This window comes from Miniopterus natalensis, chromosome 17 (genome assembly GCF_054644295.1).
Source record: "Miniopterus natalensis isolate mMinNat1 chromosome 17, mMinNat1.hap1, whole genome shotgun sequence".
In the NCBI taxonomy this organism is placed as follows: Eukaryota; Metazoa; Chordata; class Mammalia; order Chiroptera; family Miniopteridae; genus Miniopterus; species Miniopterus natalensis.
In genome coordinates, this window is record NC_142097.1 from 22,574,933 (window position 1) to 22,600,737 (window position 25,805).

Here is a 25,805-nt window from a genome sequence, read left to right on the forward strand (position 1 = left end):
TCCTCTGAGCTGCAAAAACAGATTTGGGATTGCGTCTGTGAGGAACAGGGCCTGCAGGGCGGGGCCGTCCGAGGAGCCACGGCTGGGGCCCCGCTAGGGCAACCGGGCCCCCTCAACAGACCTGGGGGACCCAGTGCACCGCGTTGGAGGGAGTGGGAAGCGACGGCCCTGGCCTCCCCGGAGGGCAAGCTGCTTCCCGCACTACTCTGGGGCGGGCCGTAGGCCTGGGTTGGGGTAAGGGGGAGGGTGGCGGGTAGGAGCAGACGGAGAGGCTGGAATTCCACTGAGGGGGATTTCACGTCCCACCAGACACCCGGAGAGGCCGTTAGTCGAGTCTGGTAGCCGCGTGTGCCTGTGTTGGGCTGGGAGGCACGGAAGGTGCCGTGGCCCTTACCTCCCAGAGAAAGGGCCCCATGAGCGCCTTACCCCCGGGCTACACAGCGACAGAAACGGCTGCAAGCGGAATCGAAAGTGCGGGAGCTAGGGGCTCGCCTCAAGCTTTGACTGGGGGCCTTGGGGAGCTCCGCCCCCGCCCGCCCCCGCCCCCAGCAGGGCCCGCCCCTCTCGCCAAGGCGGCCAGAGACGCTCTCCGCTCGTCAAGGGTCACTCGGGGCCACGACGCGGCTTCTACAAGGACCAGCAAATCCAGGTAGGACTTTCAAAGAACCTTTATTTCACCATTTCTTCAGCAGTTATGTACAAGTACAATGGGCGGACGACCGGACCCGAAAGCCCTCCTGGACCCCTAAAATACGACTCAGATGATCAAGACAGGTGCCGCCCGCACATCAACCCAATTAGTTACACACACTCTGCCGCTCAGCCTCTACCCAGAAGCCCCGACAAAAACGTTTTAAATAATGAACAGCCTGGTTGGCCTGCAATCTGACTCCTGGCTTATTAATTAGCATCCGACAGTTATACTGTAAATAAACATCATCATTATGTTAAAGTAATTTATTATAAACACCAACCAGGTTAAATAATACTATTTTATTATCCTTCCTTCCTTTGGGCTGGGGTGAGATTCTTCTTGAAATCATTTTCATGAATATATCTTTTAGTGTTTTTGGTAACGTCTTTCTTCATCAATCGTATCCAAGACTCTTCTGTAAACACCACCAACCAGGTTAAATAATACTATTTTACTATCCTTCCCCAGCTTGGCGCTGGGGTGAGATTCTTCTTGAAGTCATTTTCATGAATATATCTTTTAGTGTTTTTTGGTAACAATTGTATCCAAGACCCATTTCTGTAAACAAAGTGAGGACCTGCACCCCTGGAAGCAAGCTCTTCTCCACTCATCCTGGAGTTAAACCAAAACTTTTTCAGTGTTTGCCTCCATTCAAGTTTTGCAAACCAGACTCTTCTTTCTGTTCTAGACTCTCTAGGGCTAGGTACCCTTGAATAGATTTCAAACATCCAAGAAGTCATCAGGATTTCCTATGCCTCATGCACACTCATTACCCACCACTGAACCTGGCCGAGATTAACACAGGAGCCTGCCTTTCACTTTTTACAGTTCTATCCCCTACCCCAACTCTACTGCAAATAAGATTTGCCCTGACATAAGAAAAAAAGTAACTGTTAAATTTACCTTCCCTTTAACAGAAGAATTTTTTTCCTTCCTCTATAGGATTAGCAAAATATTTTACACTACCTAATTTTTTCCCCCTTAAATAAAAGAAAACTATGCAAAATTACTATTATAAACACTGCTCAAAAGGTGCTGGTGGTTTAATTAGCACGCTCCCCTCTCCTTTCACTGAAGTGCAGAGACCCAGAAAGTAGATATTCTTAAATTCATCAGTGGGCTAAACAGTGCCAATTGTTAAGTCTCACAGGAAATGACTTTCTCCTTGAGAAAGGAAGAGTAACTAACATTCCTATCATGCTCTGGGTATTATTTTAATACCACATTGCTATGAGGCTTGGGGTAGGGTAGAGAAATTATGAGTACTTCTTGAAAACAACTTTCAGGGTTTCTTTTAAGAACTGACAATTAACATATAACCCCATAAAAACATCCACATTAACCAACAAAAATACTCAACTTCAATACAAGCAAAAAGAAAAATGGTATAGGAAGTTCAAGTTATACTCTTCAACGCACTAAAATGGAGAAAGGAGTTTTATCCAAATCAACTGAAAAGCTCTCTTACTACTATTCAGTCAATGTCTAAAGCAAAAATTTACGTTTTGGTCTTTGATTTGCTCCAAAAAATACTGTAATACTGGTATTGTCTTGACAATTCAATGATGGGCTCTATACATATTCATTAGATTAAAAAATAAGCAAGGGCTTCTGCCCCACACCCCAATGACAGTAAAAATCATCTCTGAGCAGCAGGCAAAGTTATTTAATATATGGTGACTCCTCAATAGCGGTGGCTGTACCAGTCGTTGTTGTTGACCTGAAGAAGTTCTGTCACAACCTGCAGGATGTTGTAATTGTGTTTCTTCAGCAGCCTCAGGTTCAGCTGCCTGTCACAGAATCCCATTTCAAAGAGATGGGCCATCAGGGCTGCTGTCTGATCTTCAGAAACTATTGGCTGTGCAGAGTCAAAAAATCAGAACAACATCTGTAATACTTTCAACAATAAAGATAAATTAAAAAGAAAGAAAATGTTTAGGAAAAGCAGACCATTTCCTGTATAATTTACAGGTTTATCTTGTCATACTATTTATTAAAAATATTAGGTAGATGCAAGGGCATGGCACTCCTATCCACCTGATCCTAATAGGGCATCTGAGGGGGAAGAATGGGGAAGGCCCTTTTTGGGATTAGGTATGGCTTGTACCCCAAATCTGGCAACTAATGAATTGTCCTTAGAACTAGGAGGAGAATGCTTCAGAGGGGACTTTCAGAAGGAAGTATTCTTTGGCCAGATGAAGGAAAAGATGCAAACTCTGAAAGCTCTACGAAAATAAAGGTAATCTTGAGGATGGGACAAGTATAAGCAAGAGATGACTAGTATGGGAAATTTAGTCAGATATATGCAAAAGAGCTGGATAAAAAAATTGCTTGGAAAATTACATCCTAGATGACCTTCTGGGTTCCTTTTTTCTTTTTTTTAAAGACTAGAAGTGATCCAGGTAAGAGGGGGCTAACATTCATTTACTCCTTCTTTGAGCCAAATTCTGTGGTGGACATAACCTTCTTAAATCCTCCTAACACTTAGAATACCCTGACTCTTACCATTTATTTACTGTGTGGAGTATCAATTCCCTCATTTATGAAAATGGAGTTAAAGAATACTTCCGATTTTGTAGGGATGAGAAGATTAAGATGAGAAGGTGTGTAAATATGTTGAGCGCAGTCTCTGCCATGTCCCTCTACACCTAACTCCACTGTTCCCTTCCTCCCTCTTATTTCAGGATAAATTATCCATCCTCCTGGCCAAGTTAATCTTTTCACGTGTACTTTTCTTTGTATCTCATTAACATTACCTCAGAAATCTTTTTTCTATGAACTATCCTCTCTCATCTTGACTGTTAATCTCTTTTGCTACTGGCTAGCCCGCCTTTAAAAATGTTTCCCTCTGATTTATGTATTCTAGCTTTCAGTCTCTTTTCCCCTCTGTAGTACAGCTTTTTAAAGTGAGGCATTTTTGTACTGTAGAAGTCCTTTCCACCTGTTTACATTTTTCTGCAGCATCTGATGCTGCTGGCCATGTCCTCTTCATTAAAACTCCTTTGTTAAGTTCCAGTACAGAACTCTTGCATTTGCCTCTGACTTCCCAGTCTTCTTTGAAGGGGCCCTCCATTCCATGATCCTTAAAGGCTCCTTCTTGCTTTCCCCATTCTTCCCGAAAAATCTGATCCAATCATATCTCCTTCTATAACCTGTATACAAATGACTTTACCTCCAGGCCAAATCTCTCCCATAACCCAGATGTCCATACCCAACTGCACTCTGGATAACTTTACCTGGATGTGCCTCGAGTTCAGCACTACCCTAACTGACCCAATTTTCTTCTCCTCCTGCCCAAATATATTCTTCCTGCATATCGTCTCTTAATGAATGGTACTATTGATTGTTTAAGCCAGAAACTTGGGATTTATCCTTGACGTCTAGTTGTTTAATCAGTTGCCAAGTTCTGCCATTTCTATCTATTTCTCTTCTACCTTTCTTTACCACTTACACATGGATTCTCAAATGGATTTCCCAGCTCCACCAGCTTCCACACTAGAGTGATCTTACTATGAACAAATCTGATCATGTTAATTACTTCCCTAAAACCCTCCAATAGCTCCTCCCACTAGTGTTAAACTCCAAACCACTTAACACAGCATCCTGCTTGCATAGCAAAGGTCTTTTATTTTTCTCAGCCTTCCAGACTCATACTTCCAAATCTTTTTACTGGCTACTCTGTCTACAGTGCCCTCCCTATTTCTTTCCTGGCACTTATTCTGCCCTTTAGATCTTAGTTCAGGCATCACCGACCAGGAAGTCTTCCCGTGCCCTACCCAGGGGCCAACACTGGGCTGAGGTGCTCCATCTGTCAAGAACACTGACAAAGTAGCTTACACTCTACTATAAATTTCTGTTTACCTCACTTGTTTCCCACTATGGGCAGGACTGGGGTCTTATTCACCTGGTGGCACTGGCACTTGGAAGAGCTCCCCACACATAGTAGTTCCTCAACAAACATTAGGTGTTTTCCCCTTCTTCCCTTAAGAAACTTGGCCAAAGTTATACAGCTAGAAAGTGGTGCAACTGTGTGTTAATCAAAGACTAAACCTAAAGCTTATGCTTCCTACAATGTCATGCTACTCTCCAACCCAGACAGATGCCAGTTTTCATTGATGACTTGGATTTGACTCAGGAAAATAAAACATGCACTGACCTGTGCAGTGACTGGTGGTCCAGCAAATAAGGCCTTGTATGCAGAGGCAGCAACTGACAAAGCCCCCTTCACCAGTCCCCCAGCAATGCTGCTCCCATGGTGGTGGTGCCTGTGGAAGAAAACTAAATTATCTCCCTAAAAAACACAAACCATTATCTTTCTACAAGATAATCTAAGCTCTAATCCTTAAAAGCAAATGAGATTTCCTTGAGGAAAAAAAATCAGTCGTAAAAAAGAATATAACTGTTTTCATATGAATTTTATAGCTACAAATCTTGGTTTGCTGTAGGGCCCAGCTCTACTGCTGCAAGACATGGGAACTGCAGAAAACACCACTCTGGTGAGCATGCCAGCGTAGAGTTCCAGCTTAAAATTAATGTGGTCAAGGGCACCTTGGGGTATTAGAAGTCTGTCTGCTCAATTAACACCACAGAGGAGACACCTCCCAAAGGAAATGTGATTTTTATGGACACTGTAGGGAGGAGCCCACCTTGACAATGCTCTGAGATTGGGAGCAGAGAGGCAGGTGTGTCTAAGAAAAAGTTACTAAAATGCACAGTGGGCTTGACCTTCCTGCCTTCTCCTCTGGTACTAAGGTGAGTTGCATCTGAGGGCATTCCTTTCTAGTGTGGAATGTGAAAACTCTTGAACATCAACTTAGGTCTCTGTTCAGTGTTGCTCACAAGTTCTAGAAATAAGAACAAGAAGGAATGATGGCTCTCTTTCTCTGCTCTCTGGACTGGCACATGCTCCGACAGGCTTGTTTAAGCAGAAGCAACACTAGGATATCCACCTGCTTCTGAAGAAGAGGCTGCACAAGGTCCCGTTACCTTGAGTGGTCATAGCTCTTCTGTCTGCTGTTTACAAGTCCTGATGAGCCTCTGGGCTCTAAAAGCAAAAGAGCTGTTGGTTAGATGCAGCATCCATAAGCACCTAGTGTTTCCTACTGCACAGCGAGGCTATTATAGACGCAGGTGGCCACCTCTCTCTTCAATATTTGGGAAACTTTCCAGGTGGTTTAGGGGATAAGGAGAAGCGGTCCAGAATGCAATGCAAGGTAACTATTTACTGAAGCAGAAAAATTAATTCTATAATCCTATCATACTGGCTTATTAGTTCTTAAGTACTTTTAGGTTTCATACTTTGAGGAAGAGGGAGAAGTGACTTCTGTTGTTTTTTAAAAATATATCTTTATTGATTTCATAGAGAGGAAAGGAGAGGGATAGAGAGAGAAACATCAATGATATGAGAGTCATTGATCGGCTGCCTCCTGCATGCCCCCGACTGGGGATCGAGCCTGCAACCCGGGCATGTGCCCTGACCGGGAATCGAACCCTGATCGCCTGGATCCTGGGTCGATGCTCAACCGCTGAGCCACGCCCGGCCGGGCAAGAAGTGACTTTTGAGGATCTACTCCCAACTTCAAGGTGCCATTTCCCTTATTTCGTAGGTACAGAAACAGACCTGCAGGTGTTAAAAACCTGCCAAACCACTGAAAGGTCACACAGAGAGGAAACGTGGAGCTGAGGCTGGAACCTAAACTGGTCGGGCTCCAAAGCCTGTGTTGTTTCTACTACAGCACAATGCCAACCTCTATGAGGTTTATTTAATAAATATTAAGCTAGAGAATAGAAAAGAGTATGAGGGAGGAGCACAGAAAGAGTGAAAGGGCAAGTTTCTAAAAACTGCCAAGAATCACAGTGTGTCTCTTTATACCTGGTTTCCATTAGAAAGGAGCATAGAAAAAGAGATAAAGCTCAGGCTGGTCATTACCTCCTCTGATCTGATCAGGGACTGAAGAAACTTCTGGTATGGTAACTGGTAAATCCACTCCTGGGGAGCCATGATGCTGTGCACAAGGAGGGCTCCTTCAGAAAGACACAATATTGAAAGTAAGTTGAAAGGCACCTGTGGTAATGGTGGGAAACAGTACACAAAGCACAGCAGTCCAAATTCTCTACAGAAGCTTCACATTTCTGATCCAGGTCACATGTCTGAAATTAGGGGTCAGGTGAGAAGGGCTCATTCTCCTTCTGGTTTTCCTCTTCAGCCATAGTCAAGCTAGAAAGACTGGCTTCAGTCTTGTCACTTCCCCTATATCAACTGGTGGTGATAAAGGGAAATGTCTAGCTTCCTGGGAAAATGGTTTAAATTATAGTCCAGGCTCCATTTTCCATCCTATGAGAGAGCAATGACACAGATAGAATCCAGTAGAGAATTAAAATAACTTCTCTCTGGTTTCATAGTATACTCTTTCCGTAACAGATTAAACTTCCTAATTATACTTTGTTGGGTTAATATGAGAATGGGTTTCTGCTGTCTGCCCAAGTCAATAGAACAGGGAGGGAAGGTCTAGGGATGTTTGTGTTTAAAAACTGACTCTCAATGATCAAAACATAAGTAGACAGCTGATACCCAGATAGTTAAGGTAAACTAAAACAAATATTTCTTTGAATCCAGAATCCACAAATACTGGGAAGTACAACTTTTATTCATCTAAATTCAGATTTTACTATGTATGGGAAATAGTCTCTTCCCCTGTTGACAAACAAACAAACAAACAAACAGGTTTTGAGATGAAGTTGGTTCCTCTCTCTTTATTCCACCTCTGAAGAACAGCCCAGCTGAGGGGGGTGTGGATGGTACCTGGGCAGCCGTGGTGGAGGCCCCACCACCTCTGGGGTTAGGGGCACTGTGTCCAGAGTTTGTGAGGTCATGAGGATGTCATTGATGCTGTACCCCTGTGGCTGGTTCTCCCCTCCAGGGGATCTTTCCCCAGCCTCGGCTGGTTCCTGCCCAGCCTCAATTCCAGGCTCGCTTTCAGCCCCTCGCTCCAGGCCTGGCTGTGAGAGGGCAGAGCTGTACATGGAGTCCCCCAGGGGGCGGCTGGTGTCGAAGCACTCAGGCAGGATGATGATGTAGTCCTCTGAAGAAGCAGAGGACTGACTCTGAACTTCATCTTTAAGCTCATCCTCCTCCTCCTCCTCCAGGACAGCTTCTTCCTCAGAGATATGGACCATCTCCTCTCTCTCGTCTCCAAGAGGTCCCTCTTCAGGCAAAGCAAATTTCACTGAAGGATGAAAGCAACCAATTTTAAGGCATAAGCTAAAAGCAGCCTCTGGACCTACCTTTACCAGGTAAAGCCTTGTGGGTCATGAGCTACAATTATGAAAGCCAGAGGAGAGGGGTGACCCAGAGGGAAAGGTTGTTGCTAGAACCATATCACGGCCATATTCTAAGTATGAAGCCTATGCAAAGCTGTACAGAACTGAAACTCATAAAAACTAGATAAGCAGAAACATCCAGGCTTCTCTGAGCAGCTCTAAGACCCATCCCTTGTCCTCTTCATAGAATGTTTAATATACTGAGATAGGGATCAAAGCAAAATGGGCAGGCCAGCCACAGGAGAAGAAAATGTGAGGTGGCGAGTATTGCAGGACTATATGCCTACTTTCCTCCTCTTCTTTAGAAAGCAGTAAGTAGTCATGGCAGGAATTGATAAAACATTGATGAGGGGGGAAGTACCTACAATTCTAGAGATAACTACTGTGAACATTTAAAAAAAAGTTTTGCCCGGCTGGTTGTGGCTCAGCGGTTGAGCATCAACCTAGGACCCAGGAGATCGCGGTTCGATTCCTGGTCAGGGCACATGCAGGGCTGAGGGCTCCATCCACAGTTGGGGGTGTGCAGGAGGCAGCCGATTGATGACTCTCTCATCATTGATGTTTCTTCCTCTCTCTGAAATCAATAAAGATATATTTTTTTAAAATTATAAAAAAAACTTATTTTAGAGAAGAAGGGAGAGAGAAAGAAACATCCATATATGAGCAAAACATTGATCAGCTGCCTCCTGCACACCCCATACTGGGGCTCGAGCCTGCAACCCAGGCATGTGCCTTGACCAGGAATGAGACTGGCAACCTCTTAGTGCACAGAATGATGCCCAACCAACTGAACCACACTAGGTACTACTATGAACATTTTGATGTTAAGTCATTCCAGACTTTTTTGTTATGCATTTATACACAAATGTGTGTGGGAAAATATATGTGTGTGTGCATATATTTTAGACAAAAGTAAAACTACTAATATTTGAAGTTATAGGTCAAAATTCACTTTAATAAAAATGAGATTTTCCCATATAATTTTGATGCACTAGAATTTGAATGTTTGTATAGTCCTTGAAATACATGGTATTGGTTCTACATGGTATTTGGTATTTAGAAATTTCTGTTACAAAGAAATTTACTATAGCAGAATTTAACCTTGAGAAACTTAGTTGACTACCTCTGCTTCTGCCCACTATTTCCTTGACTCCTCTCCTTGGAAAAAGGAGAAAATTCCGCTGCCAATGGGAGTCTCTGCTAAGGAGCTCTGTCAATTTACAGGAAGACTCCTTACTGCAGAATCTAGGCAGCACTACTAAATGCTGTTCCTCTGTGGCCTGCAGCTGTAATTCTGCCCCAGAGAAAGTACAGAAATGAGTTATAGTGGCTGTTTTGTTCCTGAAGCTAATTAAAATGGCCAGGTACAGTACGCAGAGTTTAAAGAAACAAATTCTAACAAAGATCACCCTGCTTCCACTCTCTGTGAAGAGCACTCCTACCTATTCAGGTTTGACAATCACAATTCAGGTACCACCCTGCTGTGGGGGGGAATCAGGACACTCACTGTGCAGGGACTTCTGTCTGCAAGGTGGGTTGTGATCTGGGGCGGCATCCAAGGTAAGAGATCGGATTACAGTCTCACACACGAACTGGGTCCCACTCAGGTCATCTTCTGCCTCCTCCAATGAAGTAATATTCTCAGCCCTCCTCTTTACTGACACTGTGGAATCTGAAAGACATGAGCCTTTTCTATACTTGGTGTTTAAAGTGTTGAGAACCTTTCTCCAGTCATCATGTACCCATGCTGATACTATGCCAAGGAATAGCTGCTATCTGTGCCATGTCAAGGTGAAGAGACTTAAAAATGTGAGATGCTACAGAAAAGCCATTTACATGCTAAGGTAGGGTTAGTAGGGGCTGGGAGGGGGGTTGGTATGTGTAAAAACAGGGTGTGGTATGAAAGGGGAGGATGCAAATACTTTACAAATATTTAACCCCTTACCAGAGAGTGCTTTAAATCCCGCCCCTTCACTCTCTTCCTGTATCTGCCCCAAGCCTGGCTTCTCTATTAAAGGACTGTCATGTGGCAGAGGAGACATGCAGGGAGTCATATCTGGAGAATGAAGAGAGGAGAACCATCAACCAAGAAAAAGCATAACATCATCAACAGTCAGTGTCCAGAAGCAGCAGCTCACAAGCTTCTTGCTTCCTATAGGGCTAAAATAAACCCACATATGCTTCAAGACCTATTGGAAAGAAGCTCTCCAAACTATTAGGTATGTAAGTATCTCTCACAGATGAATCAACGCAGGATGGAACATAAATAGTTGTCTGGTCCGGAAGGCCATGTCCAAGACAGAACCATGATGTAAAGGAACAAAGGGGCACACATCTAGAGAAAAATGGAGATGTGGGTCCCTTTATGGTGGGGAGGCCTTACACAAACTTGTATTGTTGCCTGACATACAAGGAAAAGTGACCCATAGGTGTAGTTTTAATATCACACTGTGGGAGAAATACTTGCCATCTATTTATTCAGAATAAAATACTGCCAGAGTCTGGGCTGTGGTTCCCTTGTGCCTGTTAATAAAATAAACAAGATGGACTGAGTGACATTCTTACCCACAGGGGTGTTGTGGGGCACTCTCTCCAACTCTTGGACAATGTTTATATCCAACAGCTCAAAGGACAGCAGATCCTGGGGAAAAAATAGGCAGTGTTAGGCAGTGCACATTGGGGCCACGTTTTGTCTTCATGGGACCTGCAAGGCTATTGACTGTCACATTACCCAGGTTGAACTCTGTTCAAATTCATGCCTCACCTCCAACAAATGAAAACAAGGAAGAAGAGTTAAGTGGGAACTAGATGTTCAAATAACCAAATGGCAGGAAGGAGAGAAAATGCAGTGGGGGTGAAGAAGAACCAACAGGCAGAAATGAAGAGGCAACTAAAGGGAAGTTGTGGTGAAGAGCAAGACTGAGTTCTCAATTTAAAGAGCAAACATTTAGTTTAGAAGCTTGCTTCCATAGACCTTGCCAATGCATTTAACTGAATCACTGGGCATATCTCTAACTTTCTGGGCACCATCTATGGCTATACCACCTTCTCTTCAAAAAGTTAAGAACTCTTTCCCTAGTGCTTTCTCTCCCTTGCCCCTCAAAGTGCTCAATCTCCCACCTGGGCAGTTAAAAGGTCCACAGATGGGATGTAGAGCTCCCTCTCACTCGCAACATTTTTTGTCTTCTGTGGGCTGCAGGTTCCTGTTCCTTCTGTTTGCTCAGCTGCTTCACTGAGCTGAATTTCTTCTTTAGCCAGAAGAAAAGCTTCCTATAGAGAAAAACCATTTTAGGCCCTTCAACAGAACTCAAAAACTACTGCAAACACCACTGCACCTCACATTTTAACTTATAGAAAGTTGCAAAAATAGTACAGAGTTCACTTATTACCCCCTTCATCTAGCTACCCATAATGACAACATAGGTTAACCATAGTAACAACAGTCAAAACCAGGACATTAATACTGGGTAACTGAATTTAAACAGTAAACACTCTAAAAAAGTGCCTAACTAATACAGAGAAGTTTCCTAAAATAACTGCACCAAGTTACAACTAGGGCAAGACTTCATTAACATTTAGGGAACACACACAAGGGACACTCACTAAGGAGGGATGAATGTTAAGGAGGAAAGCTATCAGTCCAGCAGTTCCACAGGCCAGCCAGACAGCCCTACTTTCCCTAGTGCAGCAAAGAGGCCGGCAACGCATCATTTCGAAGAGATACAAAAGCAGTGAGGGGTGCCTGCACCAGAGCCTAAGACTATACAAACAAAGCCCCCAAGTACTAGGCCCAATATAAGCATATCCATGTTTTGCAGGCAAGGAGAGAAGCTAGCCTTTCCAGATTTCTGAAAGAATGACCAGCTGTGAGTGGGCTCTTTTAGTTTCGGTCACCCCTTCCAACGCTCACCTCTTGCTGGCAGGTGAGACCACCAGCTGTGCTTGAGTTGATCATGCCATTTTCAATGTTATCAGAGCTCTCTGTGGAGCAGAAAGGATCCACTATGATACTGCACCAGACCCGAGGTCCAAACTGTTGGCCTTTGTGAGAAAGACGCCAGTGGGAAGTGTATGTTCCCTCCAAGGCTGGGGCAATGAACTCCACAGACACAATTCCCACATGGCCGGCCTTCAGGCAGGGAACCAAAACATCCTTCTTTTCTGTTGAAGCCATAGTTAGGTTTCCCCACATGAACTTGAGCTGAAATAAGAGTGACAAGAGAAAGTGAGCTTGTCAGCTGGGCACTCTATCGCTTCAAGTTGCGTCACCCCCGCACTTCCGAGGGAGATACCTTTGTGTCTGCACTCCACTTCACGTTTCCTGTATTTTTCATCCTCCAGTGTTTGATAAACTTGGTTCCTGGCTGAAGGTGAGTCCCATCAGGCAAATTCTCATCCACGAATGCTGCGCTGAGGGTTGGCATAACTGGGGCACAGGGCTGCAAAGGGAGCCTGAACAGAAATTCAGATCCTCAGTCACTGCTGCTGAGTGCAATAGCTTCTGAATATCCAACACTGCAGGCTTACACTCTGGCTCTTGAGGATGTATTAATGCATTTGCCTTGTAAGTAATACTAATAACATTTTTTAACAAACAGAAAACAGGTCTGACCCCTGAATTAAAAAGTTACGAGAAGGGTAACTAAAATGGTCTACAAACAAAACTACTAGTCAGGCTCAAAATATTTGCTCCTTTTGCTTCAAATCCAGACTGCCTCCAGCAAAGTTCACACCACCAGTTCTGAGCCTTACTGGTTTCTAGCTTTCTTTTTTTTTTAAACATATCTTTATTGATTTCAGAGAGAGGAAAGGAGAGGGAGAGAGAGAGATAGAAACATCAATGATGAGAGAGTCATTCATTGATCGAGCCCGCAACCGGGCATGTGCCCTGACCGGGAATCAAACCCCAATCGCCTGGATCCTAGGTTGACGCTCAACCGCTGAGCCAAGCCCGGCCGGACTGGTTTCTAGCTTTCTGAAGAAAGCGACAATCACTCAGTCCCTCTTTAAAAATGCTAGGACCAGCCGGGCTGGCATGACTCAGTGGCTGAGCACTGACCTATGAACCAGGAGGTCATGGCTCAATTACTGGTGGGGGGGCGTGCAGGAGGCAGCCGATTAATGACTCCATCTCATCACTGATGTTTCTCTCTCTCTCCCTCTCCCTGAAATAAATAAAAACATATTATATATATATGTTAGGAGCTGCCAATAATTATGACAGAAGTTGGCTGGACCTCAAGTCTTGCCTCCCACCCTGGCCCTGGGCTTACATTAGGGTGTTAGACTGCAGTAGGCTCTCAGGTCGGCCCAAAGGAGACTTGGGGCTCTGGAGTCCATGGATGGAATTCCACAGATGAATCTTCCTGCGGAGTTTAAGCTGCTTTTTAAGTTCCTTGACCTCTGCCTTACGCTGTTTCTTCTCAGCTCTCAACCTTTGCTTTTCTGCTTTAAGAAAGTTCTTGTCAACCTGTTTCTGAAGCCTGTGAGATAACAAATGATAGTCTTAAAAACCTTACAAATCTTGAAGCTATTTTGAGCCACTTGTAGTTTCCATCAGTGTCAGCTTTTAGTTTAGTTTCCTTTTTTTAAAACTGAATTTATTGGGGTGACACTGGTTAATGAAAGTATATAGGCTTCAAGTATATAGTTTAGTTTCTTAACCTCTTTCTATAGTTCTCATTTCCATTTTATAGAAATTGGATAAACTGCACATCAACTAGAAATGAACAGGAAATTAGTAGACTATTTGTAGTTTTGTGATTCACAGCCTATCACCAGAACCAAGAAGCCAAACAGAGAACAACATGTCCCATGTATAAACGGTTTACCTGGCTTGTTCCAGAGCAGCAGGAAGTCGAGGAGTAGAGAACCTTGAGTGAGAGAACGGTTCAGAGGAACCCACGACAGGTCTCCGCAACTTTAGCAGGACATGGTTGGAGTCATGGACATATGGCCCTGATTCACAATCTTCACAGATATTATAGGATGGGCATAGGCTATGGGGGGAAAAGGCACAGTGGGAAGTACCTGGGGTAGGGAGATATGGGACCAAACTTCCATATTTGTTCTATTATCAGCTAAGTGGTAACCTGAGCATGCCTCCCAATCAAGCCATGTCTCAATTTTCCTCATTAATAAAATGAGGAAAATAACATTTAACCTACATCTATTTCAAAGAACAATCTATGGGAAAAAGCAAGATATGAAAGTATTTAGAACAACAGGGAGAAAATTTCTGGTGATCTAATTTTGTTTTAGGGAACATAATTTTGTCTGGTTCCATTAATTCAAATAAATGTCTATCTGAATACAACAATCTGAATAGTTATTCAAATAGTTATTTTTTTCTTGCGGGTGAAGAGTAGCTTGTTTCCAGTTCAGAGCTGCTATATCTGATACTCAGAGATAGAGTACATCCAATGTCCTGTTACCTATCCAGAATGCCAGAAAGGCCTGCTCTACGGTCTACTAATAGCTTTTTATTCCCAAGTTACTGCTTACCTGCACTGGTAGCGCACACCAAAGATCCTCCTTTGGCAGCTGCTGCAAGAAATATGCCAGTTGAACTGGTTTTCTGGCAAAAACAGTGTTTCCTCTGAAATAGGCATTGAGACTTCTGAGGGACAGGAACCCAAGGATGGGTTCTGGAGGACAAGCTTCTCATGTAATTTCTGTTCAAGCTTCTCAACAGTTTCTTTAACCACTTGCTCTCTGAACTGTAACACAGAGCAGAAGATGGGGGGGGAACCCCTCAGTTCCAATATTGAGAAAAGGCAAGAAGATATCAAATAGAGCTCACCATCTACAGTATAATAGAAGAACATAATAAACAGCTAATATCTACTGAACAAATGGACAGAAACATAGCAAAAGGAGGTCTATTTCTCTTACAGCTAAAACAGTTAAAAAAACAACAACAAAACACCAAGAGTGCCTGGCCAGGCGTGGCTCAGCGGTTGAGCATCAACCTAGGATCCAGGCGGTCAGGATTCGATTCCTGGTCAGGGCATGTGCCCGGGTTGCGGGCTCCATCCCCAGTGTGGGGCGTGCAGGAGGCAGCTGATCAATGACGACTCTCTCATCATTGATGTTTCTATCTCTCTCCCTTCCTCTCTCTGAAATCAATAAAGATATATTAAAAAAAAAAAAATACCAAGAAATCCTTTTGGTGAGTAAATTTCCAACTTTTTCCTTCTCAAGCAGAGAGATTTGTCCCTTTTTCTTACATCCTTAGAATTAAATGCCCTCTTTTTCTGGTACATTATTGCAAAAGTTGAGAGCTTTCTTTACTGGAACTACTCTAGTTTGAAAATTATTAGCTACCAGAGGCAGCAGCCATCTGGGTTCGGCTTTCTATTTCTCCCAAATTCCACATACTGCTGCTACAACCCAAGTCACAGAGGACACTCACTGTCTCCAGGTAGCTTGTAAACCAGTCTGGGGGCTTGTCTAGAGGCTGGTCTGCATCAGATGGAGCAAGTGGAAACTGCAGCAAGAAAAGACAATCCAAGATTTTGGAGGTTACTTTTCATTTCTATTTAAAATAATTTTCCTGAAATGTATTATTTTGAAGGGCTTTTTTTTTTTTTGTCAAACAAAATACATGGTTAAAAACAGAGACAAGAGTATGAAGGAGTATAAGAGGAAAAAGCCTCTGTGTCATCCTACTTGCCCCCTCTCCAGAAGAACCACTTAACCAGTTTCAAGGTCAGGCAGACATGGCCACCACAACTCCCAGTTTTTCTGAAGAGAAAATCCTACACACCAGAGAGAATGAAGTGTAAGGTAAGAAAACTGTATAGGGAGGGAGTCCATTCCCTTCCTACCTGTGCTGCGGGTTCCTCTGGGGTCCTCATGTCGGTTCCCAAGACTCTCATCAGCGAAGAATAATGTGCAAGTGGCTTCCTCCCTGCCCTGGAAACTGGCTGTCTTTCTGCTACGACTGGGGGTGGGGCTTCATCAACCACACGGTAGCCTTCATGGACTTGCATCTGCAGTTGGTTTCCCTGCTTAACAGCCATCTGAACGCACATGTTATGAAATAAAAACATACTGTGAGATTCTCCTTTCCCAAAGGAAAACTCAAAGACATTCAGAAGAGCTGTGGTGAATTACGCTGGAAAATATGTTTGCTTAATTAAGTCAAATGGCATATACTACGCCAGCCTGCTGTTTCTTTGCCAAAGAATGTTAACTAAGAATGGTTTTGTTATTAAAAACACAAAAGTAGGTTTTTAATGCAGCACTTTATTAGATGAGATGTTTTCACTAACTGGGTTACTACTTTTCTGTCTAGTTGGTTTTTATTCTGGTCTTCATTTATGGATTTTAATCTCAACTTTTCAAAAAAGTCCACCCATGACTACCAAAACTTGAGAAACTTAAAGCTATGTCCCATAATTGTTTACTTTCCCACTAAGAATAGTATTTTGGAAAGTATGTTTAAGTGGTCAACCTCTTTCTGAAGAACATCTTCTTATAATTACTATTTTGACAATTCTACTGCAAGGGCCATTTGAGGTTCCATGAAGGTACTCCAGTGTCCAAGAGATTAGAAGTTAAGTCCATGGGGTTTTAGTTTCCCTAACTTGTCACTCAGTGACAAAAACTATTCTATTTATTTTATACATTAGACTTGCTAAGATTTCATTTTAAAACATCATTCCATGGCCAATAAGTCTGAAAGATATTATTTAAATCAGGGATCAGCAAGCTTTTTAAAGGGCCACATAATAAACATTTTAGGCTTACAGGACATAAAGTTCCTATCACAACTCAACTCTGCTATTGTAGCACAAAAACAGTCACAACAATATATAATGAATGGGCATGACTGTGTTCCAATAAAACTTTATTAAAAAAAATGTAGCCTACTAGGTATAGTTTGCCAATCCCTATTTTAGATCATAAATCAAGAAGCTTTTAGTAAAATGTGGGTAGAGCCTGAAGAAAAAATTGCTCAAAGAAATGTGTCTAAATATAAACATGGAATCTTAAGTATTAAATAGTACTGTCATATATATATACACGCATATAGATATATATACTTATATGCATACACACACACATAATATACACATACATATATATATATAAAGTCTTGCTTCCTGAAGCAAGATAGGCTTATATAAACTGTAGGCTACTGAGGTCCAAGATTTCTGACTCAGTAGGTAAAATAATAGTTACTGTGGGAAAGGTATTAGTTTTGAAGATCTTAGAAGACTTTTTTAGTGAAGAAACTACTATAGCTTCTGAGAATAGGGAAAGAAAAGAGCCAGGAAAAGTTGGATAAGACTGAAGGGTATGGGGGGACAGCATGCTGGAATAGCTTAAAAGCAGAGAGGAAATAGGAAGACCACATGAAATTGGGGCAGAGGGAAATTATGAAGCATGAAATATTATTAACAGAGATGGGTTATTTTAACTAAGAGAATCCAGGGAAGGGCCTAAATATCCAAAACCAAGAGACTATCTGGTAAAAGATTTCTGAGTAAAAACCAAGAAGACATTGGCTGAACTACTGAAACAAGTGGCCAGAACAGCAATTCTGACCAGAAACCAAAAAGGGCAAATTCAGCTTCCAATGAAAAAATCTTGCCTCTCTCTCTCTAGACCAAAAGTGATTACAGAAAATAGGCTAGTCTTGGACTAGAAGTTCATAAAAGATAGTCAAACTTTAAAGAAGAGACCTTGAGGAATGCTCTAATTCATCGACAACCAAGGGATTGTTTGTAACCAGATGCTTTGTACCTTAAATTCTCCCACATTATACTGCAACATTCTATAGGGGGATCAAGGTGAAGGAAGAAGATAAAAAGTGTCAACAAGAAAGCACCATTCCGGAGAGTTCTTTGTATTTTTAAATGCTAGCACGGTGGTACTGAGATCAGCAGAGAGATGGAATGGTAACTGAAAAAAACCTTTATATTAGGAACTGCCTTTTGCTGAGTGGTATGTCCCACTCATCAGTTTCCCTAAAAACAGGTTTTGCTCTGTGTATATTCATTAATTTCTCCCCATGGCTAATGGAATTCAGGTTCAACTTTTAGTCAGTAAACATTTTAAAAATTACTTGAAAATAAGATGCAATAACCATTACCTTAAGTGCTTCTTCATATTCTCCTAAAAGGACAAAAAATACAGTGTGATATTTCTTCACCAGCCCAAAACATTCTATTAAGAACAGCCAATCCTTACTGTTAAGAATTTTTAGCTCAAAATCCTTACACATGAGGAGCTACTATCTTTTTGCTGACAAACTCCCTTCTTATCACATTGCAAACAGTAACTACTTGCAGGTTAGTTCTTCCCTTTAAGTCTCTCTCTTTGCTACTGAAGTCTTCTAGTTACGAAACCTCCACTCAGTTCCCTTACACGAGGCTTAGTGATGCTCAAGACTCGAAGGAGTTCATGAATAGTGTTAATACTATCATTTCAGCTGGTTAAAATAAGCTTTTGGGGGCTAGCCTGGGAACCTAGCCTTAAAATATAACATTGTTCCTGTGGGAAAATGCACTCTAACCTCTGAACTACCATCTTACATAGCTTCTAGAATACCACCTGTTTATAAATTGACATTAACATATATATACCAAGTAAAAGACAAATGCTACACCAGGAGAACAAACTGTATGTGTTAAGCTGGGAGGCATATTATCAGAAGATGAGCATCTTAAACATAAGAGAATCTCCCATTAAAGCTGCCTTGGCTGGGTGGCTCAGTTGATTGGAGTGTCATTCTGTATACTGACAGGTTGTGGGTTCAATTTCTGGTCACGGCACATACCTATGTTGAGGGTTCAATCCCCAGTTGGGGCTCATATAGGAGGCAACCAAATGATGTTTTTCTCTCCCCCTCAAAAATCAATAAAAAAAACAACATATCCTCAGGTGAGGATTTAAAAAACAACAACTGTCCTTAGGCTCCAAAGGTACCAACCTATATACAAAAAGTGCTATAAAATAAAAATCTGCTATGTAACTAATGCCCATGGATAAGTGAGTGCAATGTCAATTTACTGTATACCAAATTCTACTCGAAGATGAATATTGCAGTAAGATTACATGGACATGGAAATGCATACACCCATGAACAGATAAAGGCTTCTGACTCACCTTGACTGTTGATGGATACCTGTAAAAGAAAAAAATGCAACCGTGAATTATAAACCTCTCATTACCTAAGGTTACGAGGACCAGCCTCACAGGACAGATGCTAAATCTCAGGTTGGGGGTCAGCTTCCCCAGCACTACGAACTAGTTGTAACTAATTAAGGAATATTATTGCTTAATTACTTTGTTCCCCTTTACTTCAGGTACATTAAGCAGCAGCACAACAGTGGCTAGGAGCCTGGGCTCTAGAGCCGGAGGATAAAGAAATGATCCTTTACTACTCCCCAGCTTCTGTGCTTTTGGGCAAGTCTGTTTCCTCATGGGTAAAGAGTGAATGAAGTACCTAATACATAGTATTGCTTTTAGACTGACACACAGTAACCACTCAATAAAGGTTGGCCAGTGTCATTTTTATTATTATAAACTAAACGGTAATTTGTGACTTATTTAAACTTAAGATCACTACATAGTTTTAAAAGTTCTCTTTCAAATTTTCTTCAGTGTTGTTTCCCCATTTCTCAACTTCATCTCAAATGCCACAAGTCAGCTTAGAACATGCAATTATCAAATACATTTAAACCCCTACACAAATGTGATAAGTAGCGTTCTGAACTCTTTGAGCCCCACATCAGTTTTGAGTAATAAGATCTCTATTTTGGATACTTGGCAATGGGTACCATACTATACTTTACCTCTTCATTTTCCTCATCCAGGTATTTTATCTGAATAGTGTTCAGATCAAACGAAACTTTTACCTGCAAATGAAATGTACACACTAAATGATCAAGATATCAGAAACGTAGTTTGTAACAGAAACCTGGACCTCATAAACGAAAGGATGGGCATATTTCACAACATAAAAACTGAACATTTCCTATGGTTAAAAAACACACCATAAACAAAGTCAAAAGACAAACAACAGACTGGGAAAAATATTTGCAACTCGTAACAAAGGGTTAATATCTGCAATACACAAAGAGCACCTGCAAAACTGCTAACCACAAGATTAACAATCCAGATAAAAGTGGGCAAAAATGTACAGAAATTTCACAGGAAAAGAAATCAGATATGCCTAACAAATATATGAAGAGATGTTAAACTTTAATGGTAGTCAGAACAAAGTAAATTAAAGCAATGAGATATAATCTCAACAGAATGGCCAAAAAAAAAATTAAAGCCATAGCATCCAATGTTTTCAAAAATTTAGTGCACTGTAATATATTTCTCTGAGGTACTATAATTGTTTTGCAAAGCATCTCGCAGTATTCATTAAAATTAAAATCACACGTCTTATGACCCATTAATTTCATTTTGGGAAACTTTATCCTAAAGAACAGTACATAAATTATATACAAAGAGCTATTCCCTATAGTTTATTTTATAGTGGTTAAAAAACCCCCAAAAAACCCGTTGACCTTGAGGGCATTATGCTAAGTGAAATAAGCCAGACAGAGAAAGACAAATAACTATGATTTCACTTACAAGTGGAATCTTAAAAATAGACAAACGAACTCAGACACACAGAGAACACACTGTGGTTGCCGGAGGCAGGGTGGAAGGTGGGTGAAATGGGTGAAGGTACAAACTTCCAGTTAAAAAAGTTGTAACTATGTGTGGTGATGGATGTTAACTAGACTTGTTGTGGTATGTATACAGAAGCATATTGTACACCTGAAACCAATAAAATATGCCAATCATATCTCAATTAAAAAAACTATACACAATCTTTCAGTAAGGGATGGTTAAATTATAATTACCCCAGAGAGATGGGAACAGTGGGTGGAGAGATATTAACTTTTTCTTTATATATGTTTGGCTTGCTTTACTTCTATTTATAATGGGCACATATTGCACTTTTACGACTTAACATTTACAATAAAGAAAAAAGGCAAGCTGTCAGCCCATTAAACTACTAGGAATAAAAGATGAACTGTGCTTGATTTTCAGATAATTTGACAAACAAGATCCAACTTTCCAGATAACCATCTGTATAATGTCTAAACAGTATAAAGAAGTTACCTGATGGAAGAGAGAGGACTAGATCAGACCATAATTTGTGGTTTCTCCACCATTTCATTTCCTTTTTAGTTGCCATAACACATAACCAATTAAGAGGTTTTTACTAACCAGGTAAAAGTAGGTTTTTACCAAAGGGTTTATTAGATAAAGTTATACAGGAAGTAAAACATTCACTACTGCAAACCAAACAAGAGTACAAAGGGCAAACCAAGAGGAGGAAAAGCATTAACAAAAAAACAAAGAGAAAAAGGAATAAAAAAGGAATACATGAGCTGCTGTCTAAGCACCTGTATACATTTTTTCTGCTCAACTTTGAGATAATCTCTGACTTAGCAATAAAAGCAATCAATCAGCTCTTGCAAAATGTTAAGTTATATCCTTAATGGTTCACAAGCCACAGTAATATATTTGCTCTCAGGCAAGAGAACATTCCTCTGGAGCCTGATTAGGGTGGGGCCCACACCAATTCATTCCTCAGGCTGTTTCTAAAATTAATAGATTTTCTCAGTCCTATCTCACTTAAAAACATAACCTTACCTTTCCTTTCTAAATTCTTCAAAAGAAATTTATTTGTTCCCTTATTGGGACACATCTCCTATATGAATACTGAGTCCTTGTCAAAAATAATTTTCCAAAAGGCTCAGAAATAGTAAATATGACAGACTTTTTGCAGCTATGAAACAACACTGCTAAAAATAGCTACCTCTGGGGGAAAAAAATCTATGCTTAAAGGATGGAGAAACAAAAGTTAATGCTCACCATAGCTTCGACATCAGCCCAAGTTGTATTTTCTGGATCGGAAACCAGAAAGCTTTGAGTTTCATTTTTAAAAGTCACATTTAGAGTAACCTGTGGTTCCATGCTGTGGGGCTAGAATTGAGAGGACGAGTGAGAGAAAAAACATTAGAAAGAGTGTAAACTGCATAAACATATACTCAACAAATATGAGGATTTAATATAGGCTGGGCTAGGCGAGGAGGACACAGTAGTGAATGAAAAGACAATGTCTGCTCTTCTGCTACTAAAAATCTAGTGGGCAGTTTAAAACAAATCTCAAGGTTAAATGTTTGCTGAATGTAAATGTTGGCCACGCCCACAAAAATAATCTAATATTTGTAAAATCCTTTAGGATTTTCTGGAACTTCATAATGATTGGTTAATCCCTGGCCGCTGTGGCTCATTTGGTTGAGCGTCATCTGTGGACCCAGAGGTCACGGTTCAATTCCCAGTCAGGGCACAAGCCCAGGTTTCAGGTCCGGTCCCCAGCTGGGGTGCTGCGGGAAGCAACTGATCAATGTTTCTCTCTCCCTCCCCCCTCCTCTCTAAAAAAAAAATCAATAAAAACATAATGATTGGTTAACTAAACACATACCTATTATCTGCTAATAGCAAGATATTAAGATAAATAAATTGGATTAGGTCTCTACCATAAGGGAATTTGTATTTGTAGTCTTTTTTCTTTTATGGAGAATTTCATACATACATAAAAGTGGAAAGTAATGAACACTTCTAACAACGATCAACTCAAGGTTATCCTTACTTCAACTATATCCCTGCATATCCTCAATCCCCCCAATGTGGATTGACTGTGGTCAACTAATGTTTTAACCAAACTACAGCAATTTAATTTTTACACTTGATCTTGGCATAAAGGCCAAGGAGCGATAGCAATCTAATTTAAAAAAATTATTATGGGAAAATTTAAATCCATACAAAAAGAGATTAATATACACTGAACCCCTATGAGCCCAACAGCTATCTTCCATAATTAACATCAACTCAGGAGAGGAAAGGGGGAGAGGAAGGAGGAGGGAGAAAGTGGGAGGGAGAGAGAGATAGAGAAATAGAGATTTGTTTTTCTACTTATTTATGCATTCATTGGTTGATTCTTGTATGTGCTCTGACTCGATCAAAGCAGCAACCTTGGTGTATCTGGATGACGCTCTAACCTGCTGAGCTATCTATTGGGCCAGGGACTGTTTTTACTTAAGGATTTTGTTTACTGATGAGTTGTTAGGTAGATTTGTTTTTATGACTTTATAAAAACAAAAAAGTTTGTTTAAATCTAAACATAAGCTGTAATGAAAAATGTCAGCTTTTAAACATATTCATTGGCAAATCTTTAATAAGCATCTACAAAGAGCCAGATTCTGATCCAGGCACAGGAGATAGATGAACAAGATTAAGTCCCAGAAGTTTATAGCATAATAGGGGAGGGAGCACAAGGGTTAAAAGAATTGAGTTCTAGACACATTACTCTGGCACACTACTGGCCATACAACTGAACAAGTCATTTAACCTCTGAGCTTCAATTCCTGAATCTGTAAAATAGTTCTAATATCTCTGCTTTGACACCTCACAATGTCATCATAAGGATCAAATAAAAATGTGTGTGCAAATTCTTTGAAAATGTTACTCAAATGTAAAATGATGATAAATCAGTCTTTAGAACCTAAAATAGTCCTGTTTTCCACAGTATAATGTACTATCCTGTGAAACAATACAAGGTCATTAAAAAGGACCTTGAAGGTTTAAGGATCAAGGATTTTTTTTTAAATCCAAAAACAATTACTGTCGGTCCGTCCCCACCCCCTTCTTTTTATTCTTTGTCTCCACCTAGAGTTAAGTTCACCACCAAAATAACACCGGTTTCTGGCAATCCTGCTGACATCTAGTCATATGGAATGCAATTTGGGGGGGTCCTTAAAACTTGCAAAGAATTCTTGTCAGTGCCCCAGAATCTTGAGGGGGGGGAAAGAAAAATCAGGGAAATGAAGTGACTGATTCAGTCTCCCAAAAGTGGGGGACTCTGAAAGAGTCTCACTTTTCAACTTCCAAGAAACACACTTCAACACTTCTCAGAGTCCAGAGGAAACTAATCTTGCCCCTTTTTTTCTCAAATTTCACAATTGGAAATTAGTTTAGATACTTTGGAGCTCATCCAGCTGGGCTGCTGCTGGAGAGAAAACAGGAAGTGGGGGAGGCTAGCTGAGTTGGATCATGTCCAAGTCTTCGTAAAGAGCTGCCTGCTGCCTGTTTCCGTTTGGCTTATATGTTGAAAATTCTTTTAGCAAGAGCATTAGTCTTGAACTTGTGGAAACACTAAAGCTATGGGTCGACCCTTCTGTCCTTGTGGGTTTAAAGTCAGTAAAGTCATGAAGCTGGGGCCTAGGCCTTCAACTTTAATTAACTGGCATTATTATAACTTCATGCCACTGACTCACCTTGGCTTAGCACAGTCAGCTTTTCCTCTACGTCGATTTTTTTCAGGATACCAAAAATCTCTTTAATAAAACAGGCCTGGGAACCTGAGCTTTGACTACTGTCTCCACCAAAGGCCTGTACAAGATATCCCGGACGTTAAAATGTGTGACCTGGAAAGCTGAGTGTTTGACAAAACAGAAAAACGGTACCTTTCTAATACCAGAGGTCCCTGAGCAAGGAAACTACTTTATGAGGTTCTTGAAATGAAAGGAGACGGGGGTGAGGGGGCTATACGGTGTCATCTTTTTTTTTCTTGCAGACTTCATCTTAAGTCTTCCAGTTATCCTCTCCTAGCATTCCATGTCCCCAAGACCGTGTCATCACCCCCTAAGGATCTCATTTTCTTTACCTAGGCCCTCTTTGTGCCGGTGAGTCTCGGCCTTCCATCAGCAGAAGCCGGCAGTTCTCAGCCACCGAATCTCCATCCCACCGGCGGTATCCGCCCCCTCGGCCCCTCAGAACACGAACAGCTCTCCCATCCGGTCAGTGAAAAGAACGGCTGCCCCCAGATATGGAAAAAGTCGCCCCTCTTCTTTGCAGGACTCCTCCCCTGAACTTCCCCAAGCCCTCTCAGTGCGACGTGACCCCATCCCTAGGTAATCGCAGCGGCTTCCTTACCAGCTTCCCGCCCCCGGGGGGCGCCTGCCAGAGACCAGTGCAGGGACCGTTCGCTGCCAGCGTTGCTGCTACCCCTGCGGGGTGAATCTAACATGGCGGATAGACACAGGGGCTAGTCCCCAGTTTCTGAGTTTCCAACAAGATGATTGGCTCTTACTACTTGTCCCTCAAAACTCCTACCCTATTGATTGGTCGAGGATGCGTTTGCGGGGGCTGGGCAAGAGCTGCCTGAACCGCACAACAATAACAAACACTGGGGCTGAGGGGCGGAACTACGAGTGCGCAGCCGTGGGCTGGAACCGAGGTCCCCTTCCCAGGTAAATTCGGCACCCATCTGCGTTCCCTTAGGTCACTGACCTTAGATGACTACTTACTCGAGACTCGCGGGGCTGGATGGGAATTGTAGTTTTCCTAGGACTTGTAGGTTCCTTAGCTTATTCTCCGCTCTTAAGATACGAAAACACAACATTCCAATCCATATCTGTTGATGTGCCTAAGTGTGTGGAGGTCTTCACTCTATCAACTGGGCTGCCCTGAGGATCGTGCCCGCTTCCAGTGTCGGAAGCTCCTCTCCATAAGACTACAGTTTCCAAGGAACTCTGTGGCGAAGGTCTTCTGATCCGCAATGCATGCTGGAAATCGTAGGGGTTTTTGCCTACAATCCTTTTATTTACCTAAACTGGAGACTTCCATTGCGGCGGAAACGTAAGGTAACGAGACCTCTTCTTAGGAGTGTGTAGGCACTACCTTGCGTTCAATTCGGGTCTCAGCGATT

The 25,805-nt window shown here is 41.8% G+C and overlaps 1 protein-coding gene across 6 annotated transcripts; it reads right to left on the reverse strand.

Moving 5' to 3' along the window:
- Positions 1–650: 650 nt before the first annotated feature.
- Positions 651–25,783, reverse strand: NBR1 (NBR1 autophagy cargo receptor). 6 transcript variants are annotated; one of them, XM_016202140.2, is made up of 21 exons: positions 25,405–25,783; positions 21,908–22,018; positions 19,822–19,884; positions 19,133–19,151; positions 18,117–18,139; positions 15,844–16,038; positions 15,429–15,503; positions 14,519–14,733; positions 13,846–14,013; positions 13,288–13,497; positions 12,307–12,466; positions 11,925–12,215; positions 11,135–11,284; positions 10,580–10,655; positions 9,960–10,070; positions 9,522–9,686; positions 7,497–7,920; positions 6,624–6,718; positions 5,681–5,738; positions 4,851–4,959; positions 651–2,552 (listed from the first exon to the last, which is right to left on the reverse strand). In XM_016202140.2, exons 2-21 carry the CDS (start codon positions 22,007–22,009, stop codon positions 2,379–2,381), a joined length of 2,883 nt encoding a protein of 960 aa, XP_016057626.2. In that variant the 5' UTR covers positions 22,010–22,018; positions 25,405–25,783; the 3' UTR covers positions 651–2,378. The 6 variants fall into 6 exon arrangements, with proteins under 6 accessions (XP_016057626.2, XP_016057625.2, XP_016057627.2 ...); XM_016202139.2 differs by lacking the exon at positions 25,405–25,783 and adding an exon at positions 25,031–25,123; XM_016202141.2 differs by lacking the exon at positions 25,405–25,783 and adding an exon at positions 24,762–24,858.
- Between the last annotated feature and the right edge of the window lie 22 nt (positions 25,784–25,805).

Excerpts from the sequence above, each read along its gene's own strand:
- NBR1 (XM_016202140.2), bottom strand. The coding sequence starts at position 22,009 with ATGGAACCACAGGTTACTCTAAATGTGACTTTTAAAAATGAAACTCAA. Across the intron at positions 12,216-12,306 it reads AGTGGAGTGCAGACACAAAG|CTCAAGTTCATGTGGGGAAA; the intron begins GTATCTCCCTCG and ends CTCTTATTTCAG. Across the intron at positions 5,739-6,623 it reads CCCTGATCAGATCAGAGGAG|AGCCCAGAGGCTCATCAGGA; the intron begins GTAATGACCAGC and ends TTTTGCTTTTAG.